This window comes from Glossina fuscipes, unplaced genomic scaffold (assembly GCF_014805625.2).
Source record: "Glossina fuscipes isolate IAEA_lab_2018 unplaced genomic scaffold, Yale_Gfus_2 112, whole genome shotgun sequence".
Lineage (NCBI taxonomy): Eukaryota > Metazoa > Arthropoda > Insecta > Diptera > Glossinidae > Glossina > Glossina fuscipes.
The window spans coordinates 7,752,837-7,776,787 of NW_023998455.1; the positions used below are offsets into that span (position 1 = coordinate 7,752,837).

At 35.1% G+C, this 23,951-nt stretch overlaps 1 protein-coding gene across 3 annotated transcripts; it reads right to left on the minus strand.

The window, feature by feature from the left end:
- Positions 1-6,778: 6,778 nt before the first annotated feature.
- Positions 6,779-20,791, minus strand: LOC119639268 (fibroblast growth factor receptor homolog 1). 3 transcript variants are annotated; one of them, XM_038036559.1, is made up of 3 exons: positions 20,279-20,791; positions 10,696-10,784; positions 6,779-10,627 (listed from the first exon to the last, which is right to left on the minus strand). In XM_038036559.1, the coding sequence occupies exon 3, from the start codon at positions 9,949-9,951 to the stop codon at positions 7,807-7,809; it is 2,145 nt and encodes a 714-aa protein (XP_037892487.1). In that variant the 5' UTR covers positions 9,952-10,627; positions 10,696-10,784; positions 20,279-20,791; the 3' UTR covers positions 6,779-7,806. The 3 variants fall into 3 exon arrangements, with proteins under 3 accessions (XP_037892487.1, XP_037892484.1, XP_037892486.1); XM_038036556.1 differs by having other exon boundaries at positions 6,779-10,784; XM_038036558.1 differs by lacking the exon at positions 20,279-20,791 and adding an exon at positions 14,259-14,643 and having other exon boundaries at positions 6,779-10,784.
- Positions 20,792-23,951: the final 3,160 nt, after the last annotated feature.

Sequence of the window (23,951 nt, forward strand, 5' to 3'; positions counted from 1 at the left end):
TATATATAACGAAGTACTTAAAAATATAAAGATTTTTTTATTTGAAAAAGTCAAAGTAACGGTTCAGCTCGGTTTGTTAGGGAACCTGCAGGAAAGCGGAAAGAGTAAAACGTTTAATTGAATAGAGTCGACAAATGGTGAGCGATATAAGAAGAATAAATTCGTGAAATTTTAAACCGCTCATGAGTTTCTAACTAGTCGAGAACAATGTAAACAAAAAAAAATATTCTTGTTTTCCCCGTATTTAAGCAGCCACTCAAGCAGACATCTCCCTTAGCTAAGGGCAAGGTAGTGGTGAGGAAGTATTGTACCATAGGTAGGGGGCCACAGCCAGAAATGAAGATTGTTGGAATGTTAGCAAATAATTTAAAGAAGGGGCCGTTCTTGCTCGATGAAATTCTTTCTATTTATATCACGTAAACCTCTTGCTTCGGTCGGTAGTAAGGCTAGCTCTCCTAGGAGATCCATTCCTATCATTCGTTCCATATCGAATGCAGCCTCACTGAAACGGCTGTGACTTGTAAACTAATGGTTGAAAGGTCACAAAATTTGATGTATTTTGCTTGAGAGTTGGCACTATCTAAAAATCATTTTGTTTCATCATTAGTGACGACATCTACGAACTATCATCCAGCGAACTTAATGACTAAATGTCTTAGATATTTTTTGTTTCAAGGTGATAAAGCCTTACGTAATAAATGCTCATTTGGTTTAAGTTGTTGGATCAACTACATGTTATATGCCGTGAAATGCAAATCCTTGTGAGGAATATTTCATGGGATGCCATAAGAAAATCCAAGTTCTTGAGAGTGACCTCTAGTTGTTCTCGATTTTGTTTACGTCGCTTACGGAATGGATCCGTAATGTAACAAACATTACTATATGATTAAAACTTCTCGGTCATATTACGAATAGTTCTAACAGTAGCTTGATTATGTTGACTATAAATTTCACGTAATCCGCAGAACGTTGTTTATACGGATTCATTACTTTTATAAAAAATGTTAACAATTTCTAATACAGATGTCAGTTTTTGTTGGGACCCGGGTCGTTTGTATGACGATCTCGTTTTAAAGCAAATGCTTTTCTCTCCTTATAAAGACTGAATTGGTTTTGCTGGGGAATCTTTGGGTTAGAAAGTATTAAAAAGGGATAGTTATGCAAACTATTCTTTAAGGACTTGGACGTGGACGAAAGACAAGACTGCCTTGTTTATCATTTGCTTTGCAAGCTAGAAATCCTTACCACATTTTATTTTTATTTTTTTTTTGATATTCTATTTTTCTTTTCTTCTCACTGCTGTCCACTGTACTTATGTTATTCATCAGCAATATAATGTTCGAGACAATTATTCATGTTTTTAACTTACCCATATGTATATCCCATATATACATGTGTGTGAATGTATGTGTGTGTATGTGTGTGTGTTGTGTGTGTGAATATGTGGAAAATTTAGAAAAATGTTTAACAATTTTTAATACTAGATTGTTATAATTTTTTACATATTCTTTTCTTTTTCTTTTTCATTTACGTTTGCTTGCAATCAACTGCAGTTTATCACAGTGTTTATTATAATAGCAACGAAATAACCGTAGTTTGTCTACTTGTGTCCGGTAAATCGAAAATAACAACATTTATTATGACAACAAACTGTCTGCAACAGAGTATTTATTACGCGGTTGCTTGAAAGTAAACATTTTCTGTTGTTTATTTTATTGATTTGCAAAAGACTGTTGCTGGTGCCGTGCTATGGTGTACAACATCATCTAGCACCTGTTTTTCAAATAATGAAAATTGCACATATTATTATAAAGAATTATTGATGATGTTTCTTGAATTGTTTTTAATGAAATTTTCTAAAAAAAAAAAAAAAAAAAAATTTTTTTTTAAGGAATAAAGCTACTCAGCCTGACATTCATTAACTAAGTGACTGACTTTTGGAAGTTTATGGCTAGTAAAGTACATAATTCAAGGAAGTAGATGGGCAGGGCGAAAGAAAATTCCACATAATTTACATGTGGTCGATGAGCTTTTGCCCTAAATTCAAGCGGGGAAAAAACGCAAATAATTCTAGAAATAATTTCGAATAAATAGTAACTAAATAACTAAAGTTTAAGAAAAACATATCGTTTCCTTGGCTTAGTTTTTCATGAAGTGGCTTTTGTTTTTTCTTCTTGTTTTTTTGTAATTCTCAATGACTGTAAGTTGATCTGTCGACTTGAAAGTTTGCCAAGTTATAAAATTAACGATTCCTAAGAACGTGAAAATTTGCTTAACAATTTTACCTTCATTGCCGTTTCGGTCATTAAGTTTGAAAATTTATTTTCAAATAATTACTAAACTGGCCAATAAAATCACTTAGAAAACGGTTTCTTTTTCTTGTTTGAATTGGGAAAAGTGCGCATACATATATATATCCTATATACTATACACGATTAATATTGAAGTTGTAAATTTGCTTTAAAGTAATAATACTACCAGACAGGCGACGGCTTACATAAATTACTTGTACACTTTTAAGGCAATTAATTGATTACATTCACTTAATGGTGATTAAATTATATGGAAAGCTAAGGTAATTAAAGAAAATACAACTTTTTTATGGAAAACGAAAAATACAATAAATAAAACAACAACAATAACAACATACGTTCCAAGTAGTTTGGCTAGCTAGCAAAAGGCCACAACGCGAAGATGAGAAACTAAATATAAAATATCAAGTATATTTGTTTATATTCACACACTTGCTACATATAATGCTTGCTTGCAAGTTAAATATAATCTTCACGTTAATCTCTTTAGCTATTCTTCAGGCTCCAGTGCAATAATCCTTTACACCTATGGTATACTAGTTTGACTATTTCCTTTTGCTCAATGCCTTCTCGGAGTTTGAGAAAAACATAAATGCAAATTTAAATGCCTTCGTAAAGACATTTTCGAATTGTTATGTAACCTCTTCGCTATTACGAGCGTGTGTGGAAAGTGTCCATCAATTGTCAAGAATTTCATCCTAGTTATATGACGACTAATGTGTCTATGTTCTAATGTCTGCACCCGGATTGATTGTCTAATCAGATGAAATACGCGGGCTTATCGGGTAATTTGCGGCTTCCGACCGCCGACACCCCACAGCTTACAGACAAAGGCCTATTCCAAGACTGAAGTGTGTATGAAAGTTTGGGTACGAGCAAGGCGAAGCCACCACAGCATCTTTAACTATTTAATGTCTCCGTTATCGAAGACAACCGTAACCGTCGTAAGTACTCTCGGATGGAACGCACCCAACAGTCAGGCCTTACACGCTTTTCCGTCGAAGTTTCGCACCGAAGCATTCCTACAGAACATGCGTGATTTATATAATTTATATATGCCCTTGGCACCGGAGTTTCATAAACTTTAATCATGTCTTTCTAGGTTCAGTCAGAATGTATTCATAAAGTTATGTATATTAACGGCTTCCATCGACGTATAACTCAGAACGATGACGCAAAGGTATGAGGCAAACGTACAACTTAAGCCCATGTGATTTATGTGTAAGTTGCTGTTTCTACTGACGTATCGTCATGCATAGATTCCCCCATAGTTCTTCATGAGCACATGTGGCATTGATCGGGTGGGAAACCTGGCCCGTGGAGATCCAATAGTTTTAGTCTGTAACGTCCTTTACGCGGGTCGTAGTTACGCAAATACTTTCTGGACGGTGTCCATCCAATACCCTCTTGGATTTGAATGTACAAGGAGTAGATATCAATTTACCACGCACCAGACATCAATCCGCGCTACTACTTTTCCGATCTCCTCAATTATTCGCAGATATGTTTTTCAAGTTTTGCGCCTCCATTATAACTAAATTTTTAGTGGAGCAATCTGCAAGCAGACGCCTCTTAACACTCTCAGTGACTTTTCCAAAGTGGAATTTCCGTCGCCGTTATGCCTATGTGTTTAGAGCATTCTAAGAGAGTAAAAAAACGGTCTTCTAAACTGACACAAATACCTGACGCAGGGCTATAGATAAAAACTAAACATTGTAGTTCATGTGTCACATAAATGCGATTATGGGAGAAAAAAGTTCAAGTTTTCAATATGAAATTCGTTTTATTTTGTATGATAAATCTTAAAACAAGTTTCAATACACTGTTCAATCGATTGTTCATTGTTGGTTTTGTAGAACTTGCGGGCGTTTCTCATTCGATACTAAGAATCTTGTACACATCATCGACGACTGTAAGCCAACCTCAGTCTTCATACATTGCACCGTTTCAGAACTTAAACAACGTTGTTCAACATACAATAAGTGTAAACGTCAACACACCACACAGCAGACCTTAGTTGCTCAAGAACTTATGTCACTTACCTGTGACGTCGGGATGTGGTGCGAAACACCCGGGAAAGGGTTAATTTTCATTTATTGTCAAATTAACAATAATGATGCGGCTTATGTTATGCGATTTGCCGGGAAAGGGTTAATTTTCATTTATCGTCAAATTAATAATAATGATGTTGCTTACGTTATGCGGTTTTTAGATTTTGGGGATCATAGGAAAAGGGTATCTAAAATACTTGGTGAAGTGAGAAAACAATTTGTGATTTATTCTTAACTTGCTCTATTCGATAATATAGAAATGTGTGATGCATTCGTCAGCTTTACTAACTCGCTTCATAAATATGATTTCATAATTAGCGCGTTTGATGTTAAATAAATCAAAAAGTTTTAATGCCATGGCATTGCCGGCTTTAGCAGCAGGTGACTAATCAAATGGCGAGCATAATAAATTATATTTAGCCTTTTTTTTTTTTTTTTTTTTTTATCAAGCAAATACTTTTTTTATATTTTCAACATATAGTTTATATTTTTCGTAATTAGCGCTCAGCTCGAGCTCCACTTAATATGTTAAAAAAAGATATTTATATATATAAATGTGCATAAAATAAAATAAATAATCGCCAGCTAAACGTTAACCGAATGATGTCGAAACAACTGGGTGCTGGGTGAGCTTGATTGAAATCATTCGAAGCCATTCTCTTTGCCTCTTTCCCTCTCTCTCAAATGTAAAAGATAGCCTGGCGAGTGGCCACTTGCGACGATCAATGTGATTAGATTTAATGATTTTGTTGAATTAAGTCGGCATTCATCAAAAAAAATTATTGTTTTTTTAATTTATATAAAAATATTATCAAATAAACAAATAAATAAAAATTTATTTAATTACTATTTGTTTATTTGATGAGGTGTCGCCTGCTTTATGGTGTAATGGCTAAGAACATTTGTTTAATTTTTTTTAAGCAAAAAACCCGAACAACTCTTGTAATTATAATAAGATAAGCAGGCAAGGGAAAAGGAAAAAGGAAATTGATGAAGGCGGGCCATTATCAGCTACTTATTCGTGCATCGGTGTGTTACTTTGAATAAAGAAACAATGCATTAAAAGTATTTATTATTACAAAAAACCATAAAAATATCCAGGCAAGCTTGTTTAGATTCGTTTTCTGCCCTTCAGAGGCCTCAAAGGGTAACGCCGCTATTACAGTTAAAAGAAAGAGAATTATGACCATTTTTTTTTTGCGATAAAAGCAAAGCATAATATCTGCGAAGGTTATTAAGCGTATATTAGTAGGATGCAAAACAAAAAATTACCACTCTATAACTATAAATTCTATGATATTGGGTGGGCGTGGCAGCTATGATATTTTTATAGAATATAAATGAAAGTTTGCATGCTGCGGGTTGCGTAGCGTATGAGCAACAAGCAAAAAAAACACGGAAAACAAAAGTGTTGTCAGTTTTTGTGGCATTGTGGGCGTGTCCTTCGATTGGTTTGGATTATTTAGAAATTCTTTTTGTTTATCCCAGATACGACATAAATGGGCAGGCGGACAGATGGACGGACGGAAATGCTTGAATCGATTCAAATTCCGATGCTTCTCCTGCCTCGGTTTTGAGTATGAAAGCCTTATAAAAGTGTACATTTAGCAATTTATTATTTAACAAGTTGACTACCACGCGAGTTTTCAAGAAAATCTCCGTCAAGCCACACGTGCTACTATAGTGCGCTACACCATAATGCCGTTGCATAAAGGTACTTACTTATCATAGTAAAAGCTTATTACATATGGAAAGGAATGTCTAAATATAACCACAGATTATCTCTACTTGGAAGAATTATAACGTTTTCTTGAGACTTATCATAGCAAAATTTACAACAAACAGATATGCTGAACAAGAATTAAATATGCCGGTTGAGTGCCATGCGAATTCTGAAGGAAATCTCCGTCAGGCCACGCTCGTTGCGTAGTAAAGCTGGTATTGCGTTATAGCAGTGCGAAGCCCCCTACGCAATACGACACCATGCGGTAGAGCAATGGCCAGAAAGATGACTAAACAAGTTGTCGCGTATTGTGATGTTTGCGAAGGACAACCGTTGCTATGTTTAACTTGTTCCAATAAAATTCATTAAAATGCACTAATGATCTAATCCTGCAATAAATAAAAATTAAATAAATTTTAAATAAAATTTGCACTTAAATTAGTATAATATTTTTTAACTTTATATCATATTTCACATTGTCAGTGGCCGGTGACTGACACTGAACTTTCCATTTAGGCCGCGCGACATTCAATGTGTTAAATTGCAATTTTGAAAATTCCAGTTATAACGGCTTCGACGACAAAAAACAAAATATTTATGTTAATTAAAATATTTACATAGATTTTATTAAAGTTGCGTTGAAAAATATTAATAGAGGAGATCGCATCCATATACTAATTACATCCATACCATTTATATTTACACATTTCAAATTAACTTAGGCTGGTTCTCTAAATAAGCTCGATAGTTTTTAGACCATGTGGCATATATTGTATTGTATTTTTATAGCTACAAACTAGTTAAAAATTAATGCTTTATTAAATAATAACCACATCGTACACCACTTGCGGTGTATGGTTTGTGCGATGTACTCACGGTGTAATAGTGCACTGTCCGTCTGTCCGTCTTGCTTTCTTGTGTTCAACCTGCAGGTGGTCATTTCGGAGATACTTTGATGAAATTCGATACACCGGCTTGCCTTGGCTATTGAAAACGGTTCGGATCGGACCGCTTCTACGACCTCTTTCCATATAACTCCTGAGGTTCAAAAGTCGCTACATGACTAACTCTGTTGTGACGCGGGGTACTTAATGGCGGGCCGTGACCCACTATAGTGTTTTTACATAAAAAAAATGCTTGAAAACGTATAAAGTCTTAAGCTAAATAAATATTTGATATGTTTGTTATTCAAGGTATCTTTGCATATATAAAATTTCAAAAATAAAAAAAGAATAATCTCAATAAACACCGTACTTAAGAACGACTAAATAAATGCTTACAAAATAAATAAATATTTTCAAAAGTTAAATATTTAGTTTTAACTGAAACTTAACACTACAAAAATACTTAAATTCACTTACATAACTTCGGTATTTCTTCTAAGAAAGCCTTTGGTGGCTTTGAGACATTTTATTGAACAGGTTTGGAGAAGGAGGGGGGGGGAGTTGTCGTTTTTATTTATCATAAGCTAAGAATAGTCTTTGGATATTTAGCTGACTTTTCTATAATGTATTTTAGATCTTTTTTTTTTTTTTCGTTATTATTTACACTAAGATCCGAGCAAAACCTCTACAGCTAAAGTGTTTGCGCTTAAGCGGAATCTCGATTTCTTACAGATAGCACAAATTTATATCTTAAGCTTAAACTTTAATTATTTACATTAGAATGCAACAATCGTATAACAAGTTTCTTGAGATGTAGTCCTTCATCTCGCCGCCTATCACTTGTAATGATGGAAACGTAAAGAATCTGCTTCCGATTCTTCGTCGTCGCTTGAGGAAGGAGGTGTCTCTAGATTAGCTACTGCTACATCTAAATAGTCTTCATTAGCCAAGAGAAGTTTGTCCAGATTTTCTACAATTTCCGCAAATGTAGGACGCGCCGTTGCATCAAAATGCCAACACTGACGCATTAGCATATAAATATTCAATGAGCATTTTGCTGGCTTGTCCATTCTGTGACCGGACATTAGATAGGTGTACAGTTCTTCAGCTGACATTATGGTGGGGTACGGTTGGGCACCAAAGGTCATAATTTCCCATAACAATATACCATATGACCAGACGTCGCTTTGCGAATCATAGAATTTCTCTTGCAGCGATTCTGGTGCCATCCATTTGATGGGCAAACGACCGTTAGTATTCTTGCGGTAATAATCGGTATCTTGAATGTCGCGAGCCAAGCCGAAGTCGGCTATTTTCATGATGTAATCATCGCTGACCAAGACATTGCGAGCCGCCAAATCGCGATGAATGCATCGTCGTGAAGCCAAATATTCCATGCCTCGTGCTATTTGAAAGGCAAATGAAATCAAATGCTTTTCGGTCAGATGATGCGGCGGCAAAGGATTATTGGCGCTATCCTTATCGTATTCTTTACCCATTGGTCGATTCTTGTTGAGAAAGTCCTTAAGGTTGCCGTGCGGAGCAAACTCAACTATTACATACAAAGGACCGTTTTGAGAGCAGCAACCTAATAAATTGATAATATTGATGTGCTTCCCGATGATTTTCATTACTTCCATTTCGCGTACCAAGCTGGCTATATCATCGTCGGTATGGCCTTCTTTAACCATTTTCACTGCGACTATAGTGTTATTCACTTCGGCCATAACAACACGACCAAAAGCTCCCTCACCCAACGTAGCTCCCAATATTAGTTGATTGCGCGGTATTTCCCAATTCGAATCCAATGGGAATTCGTATTCATTGAAAGGAGCCGGTTCCGAGTTAGAACTCTGTAGTACCGTGGTACGTTGTTTCTCAATTTTTACTACTGGCATAATCATACCATCCATAGATCCACTTGAATCGCCACTGGCTGGCTTATAAACTATCACTTTCTTCGTCCACTGATGCACGGTCTCAATGCGTTGCTTCAGAAGCTTTTCATGCTTCATTTTACGCCACACATAAACTATAAAAATTGTCAGGAGCAGTAACATGAGTACAATTACAGTAGCCACCACCACCTCCCACAATGTTTGACCTCGTATTACTTTAGTGACTTTGGTCTCACTGGGGTCCTTGACTCGCAGGTAAGCACTTGTCGAAGAAGAGCCTAAACTATTAATTTCCATGCATGTGTACCAGCCCTCCTGCTCTTTTGTAACGTTTACAAATTTTAAAAAATCTTCTCCTTGCTGGATAATAGTTCGGTTACCCGAACAATTGTGAGTATTATTGCAAGGACTAAACGCCCAACTTTTACTGCTATGTAAATCCGAAAGATACTTGCACTCCATTTGTCCGCTTTCGTTAACGAATAAAGTGAGATTTGAAGGAGACACGAGTATAATGGGCTTATGATTTACGCGATCATTAATGTACAGAACGGTGGTGTGAACAATGCATCCTAACCGATTGCACACCTTGCAAGTGTATAGGCCGGAATCACTAGGCACTAGCTCTTCCATAAAAATGGAAAATTTTGATTTCTTTACGCGGCCAATACTGCGAGTAAATTTAGTGCCATTTAACAGCCAGGTAACCTGCGGTTCTGGTTTACCTACGGCCGGACATGAAAGTTGTAAATAACTTCCCGAAGGCTTAGCTGTAATATTGCTAAGATTTTGCTCATTTTTAAAACGGGGCATAAAGTCCTTCTGCTCTCCTGCACTATTGGAAGTGGCTCCTCCTCCCCCTTCGTCAGCTTCGAGATCTTGACTGTGATCCATCATGGACGCTGCTTGAACAGCCTGCGAATCACTGCGTTTACGTATTTCAAGGCCATCAACAAAATCGTAATCCGTCAATTCGTGGGAGATGGGACGTGACCCGACAGCAGAGCTGCAGTTGATACAGTTTACTAGTATCACAGTTAACAAGAATAAATATTTTCCGGTAAATGAATTTTTCAAGTCCATGGTAAAAAATTACTACTTTATAGTTGTTCAACAAATGCTGAGGACATAAATTTTATATGCATTTAGAAATTTAAATCTCTTTGCTTTTATAGACCTTAAGACACTTCAATATTTCTGTTATTCTTTCCTATGGTGCGCATGTGAGTGATGCTTGAGCACTTTATGGTAAAGAAAAAAGGGAGAAGACAAGGAAGAGAGCAACTGCTGTTTAATTACCCGCGACAACGATCTTGTGACAATATTTGATTGAACATATGCTGCTTGCGTATCGTATACGCTGTAAGGCGTTGTTCTTGTTGTTGCTATTATTGTTGATTTATGAGTTCAGATGCTGCAATGCACCGGAAATCCACTTTAGTTATTTTGAAGATACTTTAACATCCTCTGCTGCATTTCTACTTATAAACTATGCAGATACTCTTTTTTTTTCCTCCTGCAAGCAATAAATGCTCTACATGTTGTTGTTATTTTCGTTGCCTGTTGATTGCAAGCAACATGTGTTTGCTTGCGAGGCACTCACTCCCAACGCTATGTTTAAATTTTTGTTGGTAATCGTTTGATGTTCAAATCATTAAAATATTTTTGTCTCATTTAATCGTTGCATTAGTACATCTTTTCCAGTTAATCCACTTTCATGGCAGCACTTTCTGAAGTAGTAATAGTATGCCGTTAATCTCTGTGCAAGTAATAAAATGTTTACAAAAAATTATATTCTAACGCGAATGGAGATCATGTAGCAGTTACTTTACAAAGAGGCTGCTTTAGTTTTATAGATGTCGATGGGATGTGCGACCACTGGCGCATGTAAATATCATTTAATGATGCTTTCAGACCTTTAAAAATAGAGAGAGAAAATAATGACATAAGCATTAGTTTAAACGAAGAGGCAATGCTTATATTCCAAAAGGCCTTCCAAAAATAGATTAAATTCCTTATAGACACTTGGTTACTCTGTGTGAAATGCTTGCACGTGTTTCTCTTTTTTCAAGGGCACTCACTCCCTCACCCATTCTTCGTAACGAAATAGTTCTCAAAGATAAAATTAAAAATCATTCTATTATGAAGTTCGCGAAAATTAACTAAAATGTGTGCACAACACGCACACGCTATTCGCAAACAATATATGAACAGGCAGCAGTCGCTGATTTCACTGTTAAAGACACACTGCTTCAACGATTTTGTTTTAAAAAACATTACTACTGCTTAACACAATCGCAACAGGAGTTGTGCAATTTATTTCCGGTAAAATATGAAGCATTTCACACATAAGCTACGCACACGGTATATTTCACGTATTAATTTTCTTATATAAAATTTTCCTATGCTAAACAAATAAGAATACTATAGTGGGATACCGCCTACTACTGACTACCCTGTTGAACTTTGCTTAATATAATAATGTTGTTCACATAGCGACTTCCGAAAGGAGTCATAGTGAAAGTGATCATAAAAGAGGTCCGATCGAAACTATTTTCAGCACGGTTCGTCCTTGCGTCAAAACAAGTCGGTGTACGGAATTTCATCAGAATATCTCAAAAGTGACGACCTGTAGGTTGAACACTAGAAAACAAACGAAAGACAAACGGACATACAAGCTTGTATCGATTCGGAAAACGATATTGACTGAAGATCTCAGGTCCCATTTGAGTGTTGCGCTAACTTAATATGATTCTTTGCCGCAAGTTGTGTAGGGTATAAAAATTATGCGTAGGGTATTAAAAATGCTTGTGAAAGAACTGATGATACCGAACGTAAGTCACAATTAAAAGCAAGTGAAAATATCTCATTAAAAGAGGTCCCAAATGCCTTGCTTTGTATTTATGTTGACGCACTTTAAAGTTGATTTCTTTTTTTTTTTTTTTATTTATTGAGAAAATTTGTAGCCTGACATACAGATGACAAAAATATTGCGTATTTGGCAACTTCCGTTCTTCACATCAACACACTATTGATTTCAAATTAAGCTGCTAAAGAGGTCATGCAGCACTGCTTGCGTGCAATGGAAAAGTGTAAGAGATCGCGCAATGATTGAATGTTTGTTTAAATAAGGATAAAACAGGAAGAAAAATTTTTTGACGGCATAATGAATGCATTACTGTACTGCTTTATATGGAATGGTAAGTATCTTGATCGTAGTGATGATTCACATTAACGATGGCAAAGAACTTCATTTGCTCCAGAAAATATTATAGTTAGTAGAAAGCGAATTTGCACTTCTGAAGCTCTGATTACTTTTGCCTCTATCAGTAGATAAAGATCCAATGAATTGATCAATGGGTTTTAGAAAACTGCCTGTGAATGTCGCATTTGTTAAGTTCGAGGCCCGCTGGCATGCCAATGAAACCTTCTTAATATCGTTCTCACTGTTCTAAAAACCAATAAAACTGTTTTTATACTTCGGCTTGCTTTTGCTTATGCAATTGATATGTTAAGGAATGAAATTTTACGAGTTTTTGGACCGAGAATTTTTAATATTGATGTCATTAAAGGTTATGTATTTATACCGTTTGGTGTGGTATACATATGGTATATCATGTTGAAGGATAAAAACGTACGTCAAACTGTGGCATGGGGTTTTTTAAAGGATCACACCATGTGGCTTTTATTCATTTTCTGGGAATCGAGGGAATAATTAATATGTTGTAGCTCTATTCTACACCACTTATAGTACGTTACGTGCATTGCGTTTTGTGCGGATGCACGCAACATCCAGAAGGACTTGAGGTAGACCCACCTTTCCTCATTTCATTACATGATTCAGAACCACTCTCTAAACTAATCTAAGCCTGTCTGTTCGTCCGCCCGAGTTGTTTTCTTACGTTCAACCCACGTGTCGCAAATTTTTGATATGTCTTGGTGAAATTTGGTACAACGGATTGTTTTGGCCGATCGTTTCCCAGATAACGCCTTGTTTCGTAAGATCGAGTTATGAGTAGCTTTGTTAAGCGAAGTGGTGTAATCTATTTCCGGTCGTGTTTCACTAAAGCTATAGTTGCTTTTATTTACATTTTAAATTCTCTATACGTGCTCATAGGATATATATACAAATATGAAGTATGGCATCTCGGTCATACACACATAATGTGGTCCGATTAGGATTAATTTAAATTAAATGTATTGCTGGCGCGTACCATAATTTATTGGGGCTAAAGGTAAAGGTAATATATCAGTGTAAATATTATTTAAAATGAATCGAAATGTTTTTTAAAGAAATATTTAAGCGAGTAATTACATTATTTATTATATAATTCTCCTTTCTTGAACTATTTTATGCATATACCTACTCATAAATCAGACTTCACACATTGCACAGCCCTCTTGCCTATTACATAACATTGTCGCCACATTTTTGTTTTTCTATTTTTGTTTTTTTGAAACACTTACTAAACAAATACGTAAAAAAGTTTTACTTAATATTGCGTTGCCCGCTTCGCATGCTTCTTCTTCGTAGCTGCTGTTATTGTTGTCATTTAATTAAAAGCACATATGTTAACTTGACACTAATTAAAATGTCGCAGAGATTTCCGCTTTTTTATCCGATTTGGAGCAAAAGTCTCTTTCTACGTCTGCGCACACATATACACTTTAAGACTTCATGCATGTGATTATAAGCTGAACAACAATTTGAACTCTTAAGAGATTTTGTTGAGATCTTTTAGTTCTTAAAAAATCAAAAACAACAAAACATGGAAAGAAGTGGAAAAATATTTAATGAAATCTCGAAGTTTTGGGTAAATTTTCGGTGGATTCGATAGAGCGCAAAACGAATTTTGATGTAGTAATGGAAATTAAACTTAATTGTCGGACGAGTGTCGAGACCTCCGATCATATCGCATGTGAACGTGAGGTCGTCTACAGAACAAACACCAGGTATCTGGTGAACACTTCATAACGCCAGATACTCTAGGCTGCTCCAGATCTAAGAAGGAGGGTGGAGTCATAGGAACCCTTAAACTGGAGGGCTAGTGCCATGGGAGTGTACAATAGCTCTTTTGGGGGTCTCTGCACGGACAACGCTAACCAACTAACTATTTACATACTAAAGATTGTAATATTGTTTTCCCTTTCTAACGGGCTTCTCAGAGTGACCCGGATAGAATTAATTTAACACATAATTATTTTAAGAAATTTAATCATACGAAAATTCAAATTTCATGTGGCTGGCGTGAAAGCAGTATACAAGAAACAAAAATATCAAAAGAAAAAATTCATGGGAATCTCTAAAGATTTACTTCAAGGAGAATGAAATTCCTTTTGTTTTTTTTTTGTTTTTCATAATAATTCTCTAAAGAATTTTCTCAACTTACAACTGAGGAACTTTTTTAATAATTTAATTTGCGAAAATTGTGTATGACCAGCATCGATCGATCTCTTTTTCTCTCTCTTGTCTCGTAGCGAATTTTTCAATTATTCTTAAGACATTTATAATATTTTTTTATTTATTAAAATTCTTTGTACGTTAAAGTCCAATTTTTTTGTTTATTTTTGAGTAGACTTTTGCACTTGTAACCTTTATACTCACAAACACACACAAACACGCATATAAATGTACGTATTTTCAGCAAATTTTATAAAAATTTTTTCTTTATTTTCGTTGTTTTCTTTTTCGCTTAAGTAAGACCTCAACGTAAAATTGTCCCGTCCGTTGAAATAGAAGCAGCGTTAAATGCCAACTGTCTAAGGCAAATTTTATGTATTTTACATTATACTCCTGTTCGAAATGCCGGCATACAAATACGCATACACACAGATAAATACGAGCACTGGCGGTCAGACGATCATTTAGAAAAACCGTCTGTGTATATACAAAGGCACTCATAATAGCTATTATAAGAACAGATGGGATCGTGCTATAGTGGAAGCAATTCAGAGAGTGTGCTATGCTTTCGAATTATTTATTTTTGAATTTGACTCAAAAATTAACGGTATAATACATTAATGCTCCGACTCGAGTTCATTTATAATGTATCGCTGAAAAGATCTCTTCAATGACAAGTCATTCAAATCCCGCATCTCTTTTAAAGTAAATAAATGACGGCAGCGGCAACGTTAGCAGCCGCAGCACTAACAGTAGCAGACTTATTTTCCCCCCACAACTATTAAACACTACATATATATATATATACGCAAACATTTGCTCGGCGTTCAGCGTCCTCCGGCTTATGTGTTCAAAAGTTTAACAGACGCAGTGAAATTTTCTTGCAATTCATTGACATTACTTTTATTCTATTATCTCGGTCCCTCCGTCTCTATTTCTCTCTCTCTCTCTCTCTCTCTCTCTCTGTATAAGCAATTTGCAACAAATTCTGCGAACAACGTTATACCTCGTATTTTTTTTTATTTAATGCATGTACTTAATAGCTACTTAGTTAGTTGAACAACCAACGCTTTCTCCCTTCACTCCTATTGTTGCAAGCGTCCACTCCATCTGTGGCAAGTATTTTTACGATGGCACAAGACACAAGGGCAAATATTGTTATTTTGTCGTCTACCGTGCCTGTAAATGATGCATGTTTTCCAATTTTTGTTTCTATTTCTGTTATTGTTGTTTGCCATTAGGGTTTGTTTTCTCTTCTTTGTATAACTTTGTTATTATCTGGTAGCCTTCCACACACATTTCCCATATATAAATACATATATCTATATATATATATGTAAATGCATATAAGTCCCTTAGCGTCGCTTGCGTTGATACGTGTAGTACGATTTAATGAGAGACATTTCAAACATCTTTTAGTCGATATTTTTATACGCATTTATGTGTTTTTTTTTGTCTGTTTCTGTTTTACTTTTTTTTTTGTAAATTCAATGCTGTTCATGTGTTCTTTTGCAAGCACACATGTTATGCAGAATTTATTTGTTCTGTTCCTTTTACTAGAGCGATCATCATCTATGTTTTTCATAATGATGATGTTAAACAACATATTTCCGAATGCTTAACACAACCGCATTAATTATATTTACTCGGCTTTTTACACACGAACACATACGGAACGCATGTATATACTTATTTTTATTTTGTTTTTTTTTTTTTTTCTGCTCTTCTCTGTCAAGTTTTTCTGTTTTCGATCTTAGTTTATATTTCATATTCATCTGCATCTATATATAGTCGTACGATTTTCACTGACTGACATGACGCTATTTTCTTAAGAACTGAGTGGTTTAAATTTCCAACGTATTTTTATATATTTTTCAATCATTTGGAAAACCGATAAAAAAGGTGTGCATACTAAGCTACACATCGCATACGTGACGCAAAGTCTTTAAAAACTTCTACAGCTGTTAACAAGCAAAATCCTTTCTGTATTTTATTCCTCGACCATTTTTTCGAAGACAGAATCTGTTGCCCTCAGGATCTGTAGCAGGCTCGCACATGTCCATGTAAGCAGCCTGCCGCCACAAGGGAAGTAAGTCCCTTTTTTTCAAACCTGCTTTGAACTCTTCTCTTGATGTTCTTCTTCCCTCTTTAAGTTTAATTCTATTATTTTTTACAATATACGGTCAATGTGTTTCGTTACAGATTCGCTATAGCTTCTAAGTACTTTCCGAACATATTTTTGAGGATTTTATTTCACTTATGTTAAATGTCATGACAATGTCTTCTCATATATGGTGATGTTCACCCTTTTTTTTTGACTCTGTGTTGGATATAAAAATAGTTTCTTTCATATGTTACGTTTTTGAGGAATGAAGCAAAAAAAAGGAAAACGAATTTCGGAACAGTGTAAAAACATTTTTATACATACAGCCATAGACACGTAGTTAGCACACATTTCACCATGAAGAGAAATGAAAAGATTTATTAAAAAATTCATAAAAGAAAGCAAAAGATATACTTTTGTTATAAACAATCCAGTATAAGTTTGCAGCAAGTGCAAAGTAGAGTGCAAAAAATCGAAATTTCGAGAGTTCAAAAAATTGTAATACATTTAGTAAATTGAACCAAAAAAATCTATACAATAAAAATAATCTCAAAAGTGTACAAATTGTTGGGAGTAATGAGCACAAAACTCACAACCTAAAAAAAAATTCAGATAAACTATATCAATAGTTAACAAATGAATTGTGATTTGTTTACCATTCAATCAATACTTTGCGCTCTATGCTTCATTAACACTTGGTATACGGGACTCGACCTTGTGACATGTCTTCTTTGATACATCTTGCCAAGTACTCTTAGTAACTAAGCAGAAAAATCCGCTTAAAGAACTGACGCATAGCCGAGCACATAAGAGTCGCGACTGTTAAGTTCAATGATAAAAAGGTCTCAGCCCCATTGCGACTGCGCAGCTGTAGTGAGTGCTTAATTAGTAAGAGCATAACACTTAAATATTTCGGCGTACACCCGCTAGACTGCCCACCTCCCAATCCACCTCTCTACCTCTTCTTCTTCTTCGATAGGGGACACCGCCTAAGTGGCTGTTCTCATTTATATAAACATTTGTTTTAGCTGTTGTGTTATCCATGTGTCCCTGGCTGTTGTATGGTATATTAGTTTAAACATATGCATCCATAAAATTTTACATACTTTTCAAGTAAGGAATAAAAAAAAGTCCTCAGATTATTTATTTTATAATTACTACCCTGAGGGATTTTCGAAAGATTTCAATATTTAATCGCTTTGACGATAGTTGCTGTTAAGTGAGTGAGTCCGAATTGCAAAACCAAGGTTCACGGAATTTTAGAAAGCAAAGAAGGGAAAATTTGTTTTGGTACCTGGCGGTATTCAAGGTTCGTTCTAAATCGAAAATAATTTCCTCACATGGTTTGCTTGCTTGCTATCCATATAAAATGAATCAATTGGATTGACCCACAAAATCCATCGCTCTTTATAATCACTACTAAAACAACTATTATAAATTAATTGACGTCATATAAATATCAACAAAGTGGTTGCATGAAATGTTACAAACAAAATGTTCTTGTTTATGTCGTTCTTTTCTAACGAGCGTGATGATGATTGATTTTATTAGTTTACGTGATAAACTGAAGAGAAGAAGCGCAAAATGAAAACAACAACCAGTACATAAGAAAGAAGAAGGCAAACAAAAATGAAAATTAATAGTTTTAAAATAGACAATTAAACGAAACAGCATTCAGATATTAAATGAAATAAACAAATTAACTGAAAATATGAGAAAACCTGAAATGAAATTTTCAAGATACAGTTTTCTGCTGCCGATTTTAAATGTTTCATTCAAACAAAATATGCAGATTGAGGGGGACCGCTATCGCTTCTATGCCTAAACGGAATAGAATGCAAAAAAATATTTAGGTGTTTGGTCTTGTCTGGTGTTTGTTCATTTGAAAAAAAAAAAAAAAAATTATTATTATAATTTATTCATGCCAAGGAAATAAGTTCTTGAATTTAAGTAAGACGAGCACTAGCAACTAACGCTATCGGCTCTGAGAAAAAAACGCAAGAATATTATATTCGTTTGTGGCCGAACCTTTCATACCCACCATCTATAGCCTAAAAAAAAATTGAACAAAGAACAATGAAAAACTAACCCTTCATACTCCGTAATATTGGGTGAGTGTCGCTTATATAAAACACACATGAAGATTTTCATCGTGTTTCTATTACAGTTAATGGGAGGTGAACAAAAATTCCAGGAAAGCGAGGTGCTTTTAGTTTACGTTACACTGTACTGGACATGTGCTTTGAGCGATTTGGTCCATTTTACAGCTCAATCTGCGTACAAGGTGTTCCAATGTCTTCCAGTGTCTTTGCCACGGAGTGGACTCTGCGGCCAGGCGAATGCTTGCAATCGATATTAAGCGGATGGAAAAACGGACAGACTGATCAAAAATATATATATTATGTCCTTTCATCAGACTCTTGGAAAGGTTTTGACATAGTGAATATACCTTTCATTCTTTGGAGATAGAAAAAAAAAAAAAGTTTTTCTATTCGGTTTCGAAAGGATTCACCAAATCTCAGCTAAAAAAAAAAAAGATTTCTTTTGCTTTTACATCCCCTTCAGTTCAAAGACGAACCCAAAAAATTTACTATATAATGGTTTCGGGGGAATTTGTACGAGGAAAGCTGAATTCTCAACAAGATTTTTACTTGTTAGATGGAAACAATGCAATCTTCAATAGATGTCAAAGCAGACAGATTGGTTGTCATTTTGTACGCACGGATCGGTGCGAACTGAATTTCAGTTTACTTCATATTCTACAATTTGCACATCATCACTTGTGTTTTCGGTAATTTTTATGCTATTCATAGCCAATTTTCTGTGAGCGAAACGTTAAAAAACATATTAAACGATGCTTTGCAATCTTTTTTCTTTTTTAGAGAATTTTTTGTTTACACACAAGTTTTGAAGTGAAATTGAATGGCACCACAAGCAACTCAATTGACTGAACAATTAAACAGAAATTAAATCCATAGCGTAGACCACGATGACCATCATGTCGTTCATTTTTCTTTCCTGTTTTTTTATCTTAAGGTTTATTTACTCATTCTTGTGATCACTAATTGACGTTAGAGCAAATTTTTATTGATGAATATCTCAGTTCAAGCATTGCTTGAACTCTACGACCGACTCGAAGCTAGTTTCTCTTTCGTGTTAGAGGAATATGTGGCAGACAACGAATTTCTTAAATTGAAAAAAAGTTACTCGAAATCGTATAAGAGAGCAGATAATACCGACTTGAAAAGTATTATCTAAAATTTTACTTTGCAACGAATGGAATCCAGCATCTTCAGTGGCTTCTCGCCAATAAGGAAATGAAAGGAGAATAGAGTACCAAAACATTAGCGGTATGACTGACAAAGCAAATGCTCGGGCAGGGTAAACAATCAATTGCGTTCAAGGTAAGAGAACCAATAAGAGAACCAGTTCAAATACATTTTAAATAGTTCGATATATATATCGTCTTCTGCCGTCTAACGAGGCGATCAGAAGTAATTGAGGAAAGAGAATGAGAGGAAACGGCCGGAGCTTAGTGGGTATTTATTCTGCCAGCAATTGTTGCGGCTTTACCTAAGCACTTACCACAGCTACGACCGATAAGTCCTGTCGTTCTAAGATTTCAACTCCATCGCAATGACTAGGTTGTTTCTATACACATTCTGTTCTGTACACAAACGAGATATTTAAAGATTCTCTGGTAGCTTATATACCGCACATCTATTTCTAAGGAAGAGCGTTTGCTAAGCGGATGAAGAAATATGCCAAGCTAAGGTCTTAGGAAGGAAAAAGCCAGCTGATGCTCTTAGCTTACATTAGATGTAAGGTCATATATTCGACTATTAACAAAACTGGAAGCTTCCCTGCTTAGAGCTAAAAATATTACTTGTTTCGGGTAGACAAACCTGCGATTAGGAAATCCGCCAAAGTAAGCGTAAGCTGTTCGGCCAGATATTTCACCTTAGAAATGAATCTCCGTTGGATTTTTTTTTTTTAATTCATGATATGACGACAACTTAGAAAATCGAATTCTCTTTGAGTTAAAGTGTTCAGCATGTTTTTTACGTTAATAATATGAAAAATTGTGTTGTTGTCATTTTTTCAGGTGTATTATGGAAAATTGTTTCATAGTTCGCACATTTATTGTTGCATATATAGCACAATTATATTTAATTTTTATTTTTTATTTTATTTATTTCAGCTGCGTTTTTGTGTTGTTTCGATAAAATCTCTACGGTGGCTTGTGAAGCTTGTATTCAATACAAGCGCACAAAGGCACATGTAAATTAAATGAACATTTGATTTGATTGTATTATAAAAATTACTTTAACCCCCAAAACGTATACAACCGATTGTTTTGTTTGCGCGTACACATATAAACAACAAAACACTGGTATTTCATTTTCACAAAAAAACATTTGTTGTCCGAATGCGCTGGAAATGTCGAGAATGATTCCGTTACAAAGCCTGCAATTGAAATGATTTCAAAGAGAGATATGATCGAGCACGACTCCCGCACATTATAATAACTTAAAAATAACAACAACAAGACATATTTATAATGCCTTTAAAATTATTTCCCAACTAATTTCTACATCCACCCTCGTTAAAAGTGCCGGGTAGTGAAAAAGTTAGGTAAAACTTGAATATTTCTCACCCTAAACAAGTCTACGACCATTGGAGGACTTTTTCCCTCTCAATCGCTCAATCGAAATAAAAAGTGTTCTTAAATATACTTATCGTACTTAAGCGAACAATTTTGTTTGAGTATAGAAAAGCATAGAAATTCCGCGCAACAGAGCCGGCAGCAAAGAGGATTTGCGACCAAGCGACCGGTCGGCCTAGGGCCGTATATTTCGAGTTTGAAATTTTTGTCTCAATTTCACAATAAACTAATATGCGTCACTTAACACAAAATCTGGTTCCGATTTATGTATCGCTCGATAGTAATTTGAATATCTTACTCGACCGCAATTTTATGATCGATCGATTTCGAATTCGGACTTTTTACAGACTCCACCTGCAGCTATAAACACTCCAATTGTCGTGGCGAGTCCATAATCCTAAGTTTACTCGATCTAGACAATCGTAAACTGACCTATTGTAAGCATATAAACACATATGCATAAGTATGCGTGCATTGTGTACAGTCTGCGATGCGTATATCGCGGATGCTGCATATCGAATGATAGGATTAGTACACCTTCGTCTTTTGGTCATATGTATAAACATAAAACATTTCTTTTGTCTATTTTTTGCAACCAGAGAAAAAAAAGAAAACCGAAACGTAAACAATCAGCATAATTATGTGAATTGTTTTGATCATTGAGGGACTTTTCATACAAGGCTGCGCTGCCTCAACGACTGCTGATGCTGCTGCTGTTGTGTGCTCAAATGAAAAGTGAAATTATTTTTTGTTTTTCTGGCTCGAGTCGTTTAATATATAATGAGTTTGTTCTCGTTTGCTTGAGTTTAGCTCAAATATTTGCTTATGGGGAATTTTTCTTTGGAAATTATGGGATTTTCTTTCAGTTTTAGTTTATTGTTCTTTCGTCCCGTCAACTAATAAATTCAAAATAAGATTTCCATATTTGTAGGCGTTTGTGAAAATAACTTCTACCAGTAATTGGAAATTTTTGAAAAAATTCATTATGTTCTCGTCAACCATTCAAGGCTAATAATAATTATGGTAAGAAGTAAATTTCCATAAAAACTGGATAGAAATTGCAAAGAGAACCTCGACGCTCCTTGTTGAAATCACATAAAAGATGGTCAATAGACCATTGTCGTTTGCTGCTGCCATTACCGTGTCTCGATTTAAGGTTTTCGCTTAACAGCTCTACAATTAATATCAGATACGATTGTGATGGCGGTTCTCAAAATCAATCGATTTTTAAATCAGATACGAAAATTAAAGGATACGTACGAGTTGCTTTTCCCGTCTGAGAATGTTGGAAGAAGCGTTTAACTCCTAACGTACGTTTTCAATAATTGGGTTGAAAACGAACAGGACACCCCCTAGCATGCCAATTCTTCAGCTGTTTCCCGCTGCGAATTTAACCCTAAGGGAATTTTGGGCATTTTCTACAAGTACATTAAAATATTCAAGCCCTAATGCAATAATGCTTTCTTCGTAGAAAGATTGGAGTATTTTGAAAATGTAAGTAAGACATCACTCAATAAGTTCGTAGGATGGCTATACACATTCCGCTGTTATTAACGAATCTACATCTTTTTTAGACGTTCAAACGAAAATTCCGTATTATTCTGGCTGTAGTAGTATGATTTTTTGAATCTAATATATTTATCAAAATACAATATTTGGAGTTTTGAACTATCATAAAATTGAAATTTACACTCAAAGAAAAAGTGTAAAAACGAAAAAACACCTAACAATATATTATAATTATCGACTGGAATATACTATCATATTAATAGCGGAGTAGTTGAGTACCACTCTCACTGCCGATCTTTAGTTGCCGCTTTACTGTCGCTGCTGTTATTTTTGTAGGATGTCTGGGCGGTTGTTGAAAGTTAGCTTTCGCGTTTGTTTGTTCTTACTGAACAGCTGATTATCCCTGGATTTTTTGTGTAGTGCCGTTAAAACAGTTATGACTTGTAAGCTAATGGGCGGAGTCTTATATATGCATTCCACTTGGTGGTTCGTATTAACTAAACTGGTCAATAGTACTTCCGTTCCTGTATATCCTCCTACGAATTGGATGAGCGATGCGTTATTTCGTAAGGCAATTCTCTTCTTCTGTTATTTAGCAGGTCGACAACCGAATATTCGCTGAGATTTGTAACACAATTGAAAAGCAATACAAAAGTCGCATTTTTCAGTTTTGGAAAACAATTGTTTTTTTATACTGACCGTAGATGCGGTTTTAATCCCAAAAAAAAAAAATAATTTTTTGTAATTAAGATTGTGTTAACACTTGATTTATGTTGATATGATTCAAATCATTTTTTTTTTCTGATTTTGATATTAACCCTAAAAATTTCAGAATTCAAAATTTATAAGTAAAGGTTTCTATTGTTAGATTTATAGTTTATGGCTTAGTTAGCGTGTCAAATTTTTTCGGGTAAAATGATAACAATAAACAATTGAGTGACCACCCATAACACGTTCGAATTTATATCGTTGTCGTGGCGTGAAGTCAAACGCATTATTGTTGTCACTCCCGTATTGAGACTTAAAGCGCTAATAACAATCAATGATTTGTGGTTGACAACGAAACATATTCAAACAAACAAATATTGTGCTCGATAGACCACCAACACTTTCTTTATTCAACTTGGACTAATAAAAAGTAAAAAAATTTCAGGCATTGCGGAAGGTTTTTTTTTGTGTGTGTGATGCTAAGACTAATAGAAATTTATATATATATATTTTTTTAGGTCATTTGTTTGTGTATATCATCTGCATCAGTTAGGCACTCCCTTTCTCCGTTATTATGCCTAATGTGATATATTCACAAGTTTTCTTATGTCTCTTACGTCTCTTCCCTCTATTTTCAATTTCTTTTCTAAGCAATTTCGAATGGCTTTTTCTATAGTGCTTCGGTACGTAATATT

What these genes read in the sequence shown, in the direction of transcription:
- LOC119639268 (XM_038036559.1), bottom strand. Translation starts at nt 9,951, where the DNA reads ATGGACTTGAAAAATTCATTTACCGGAAAATATTTATTCTTGTTAACT.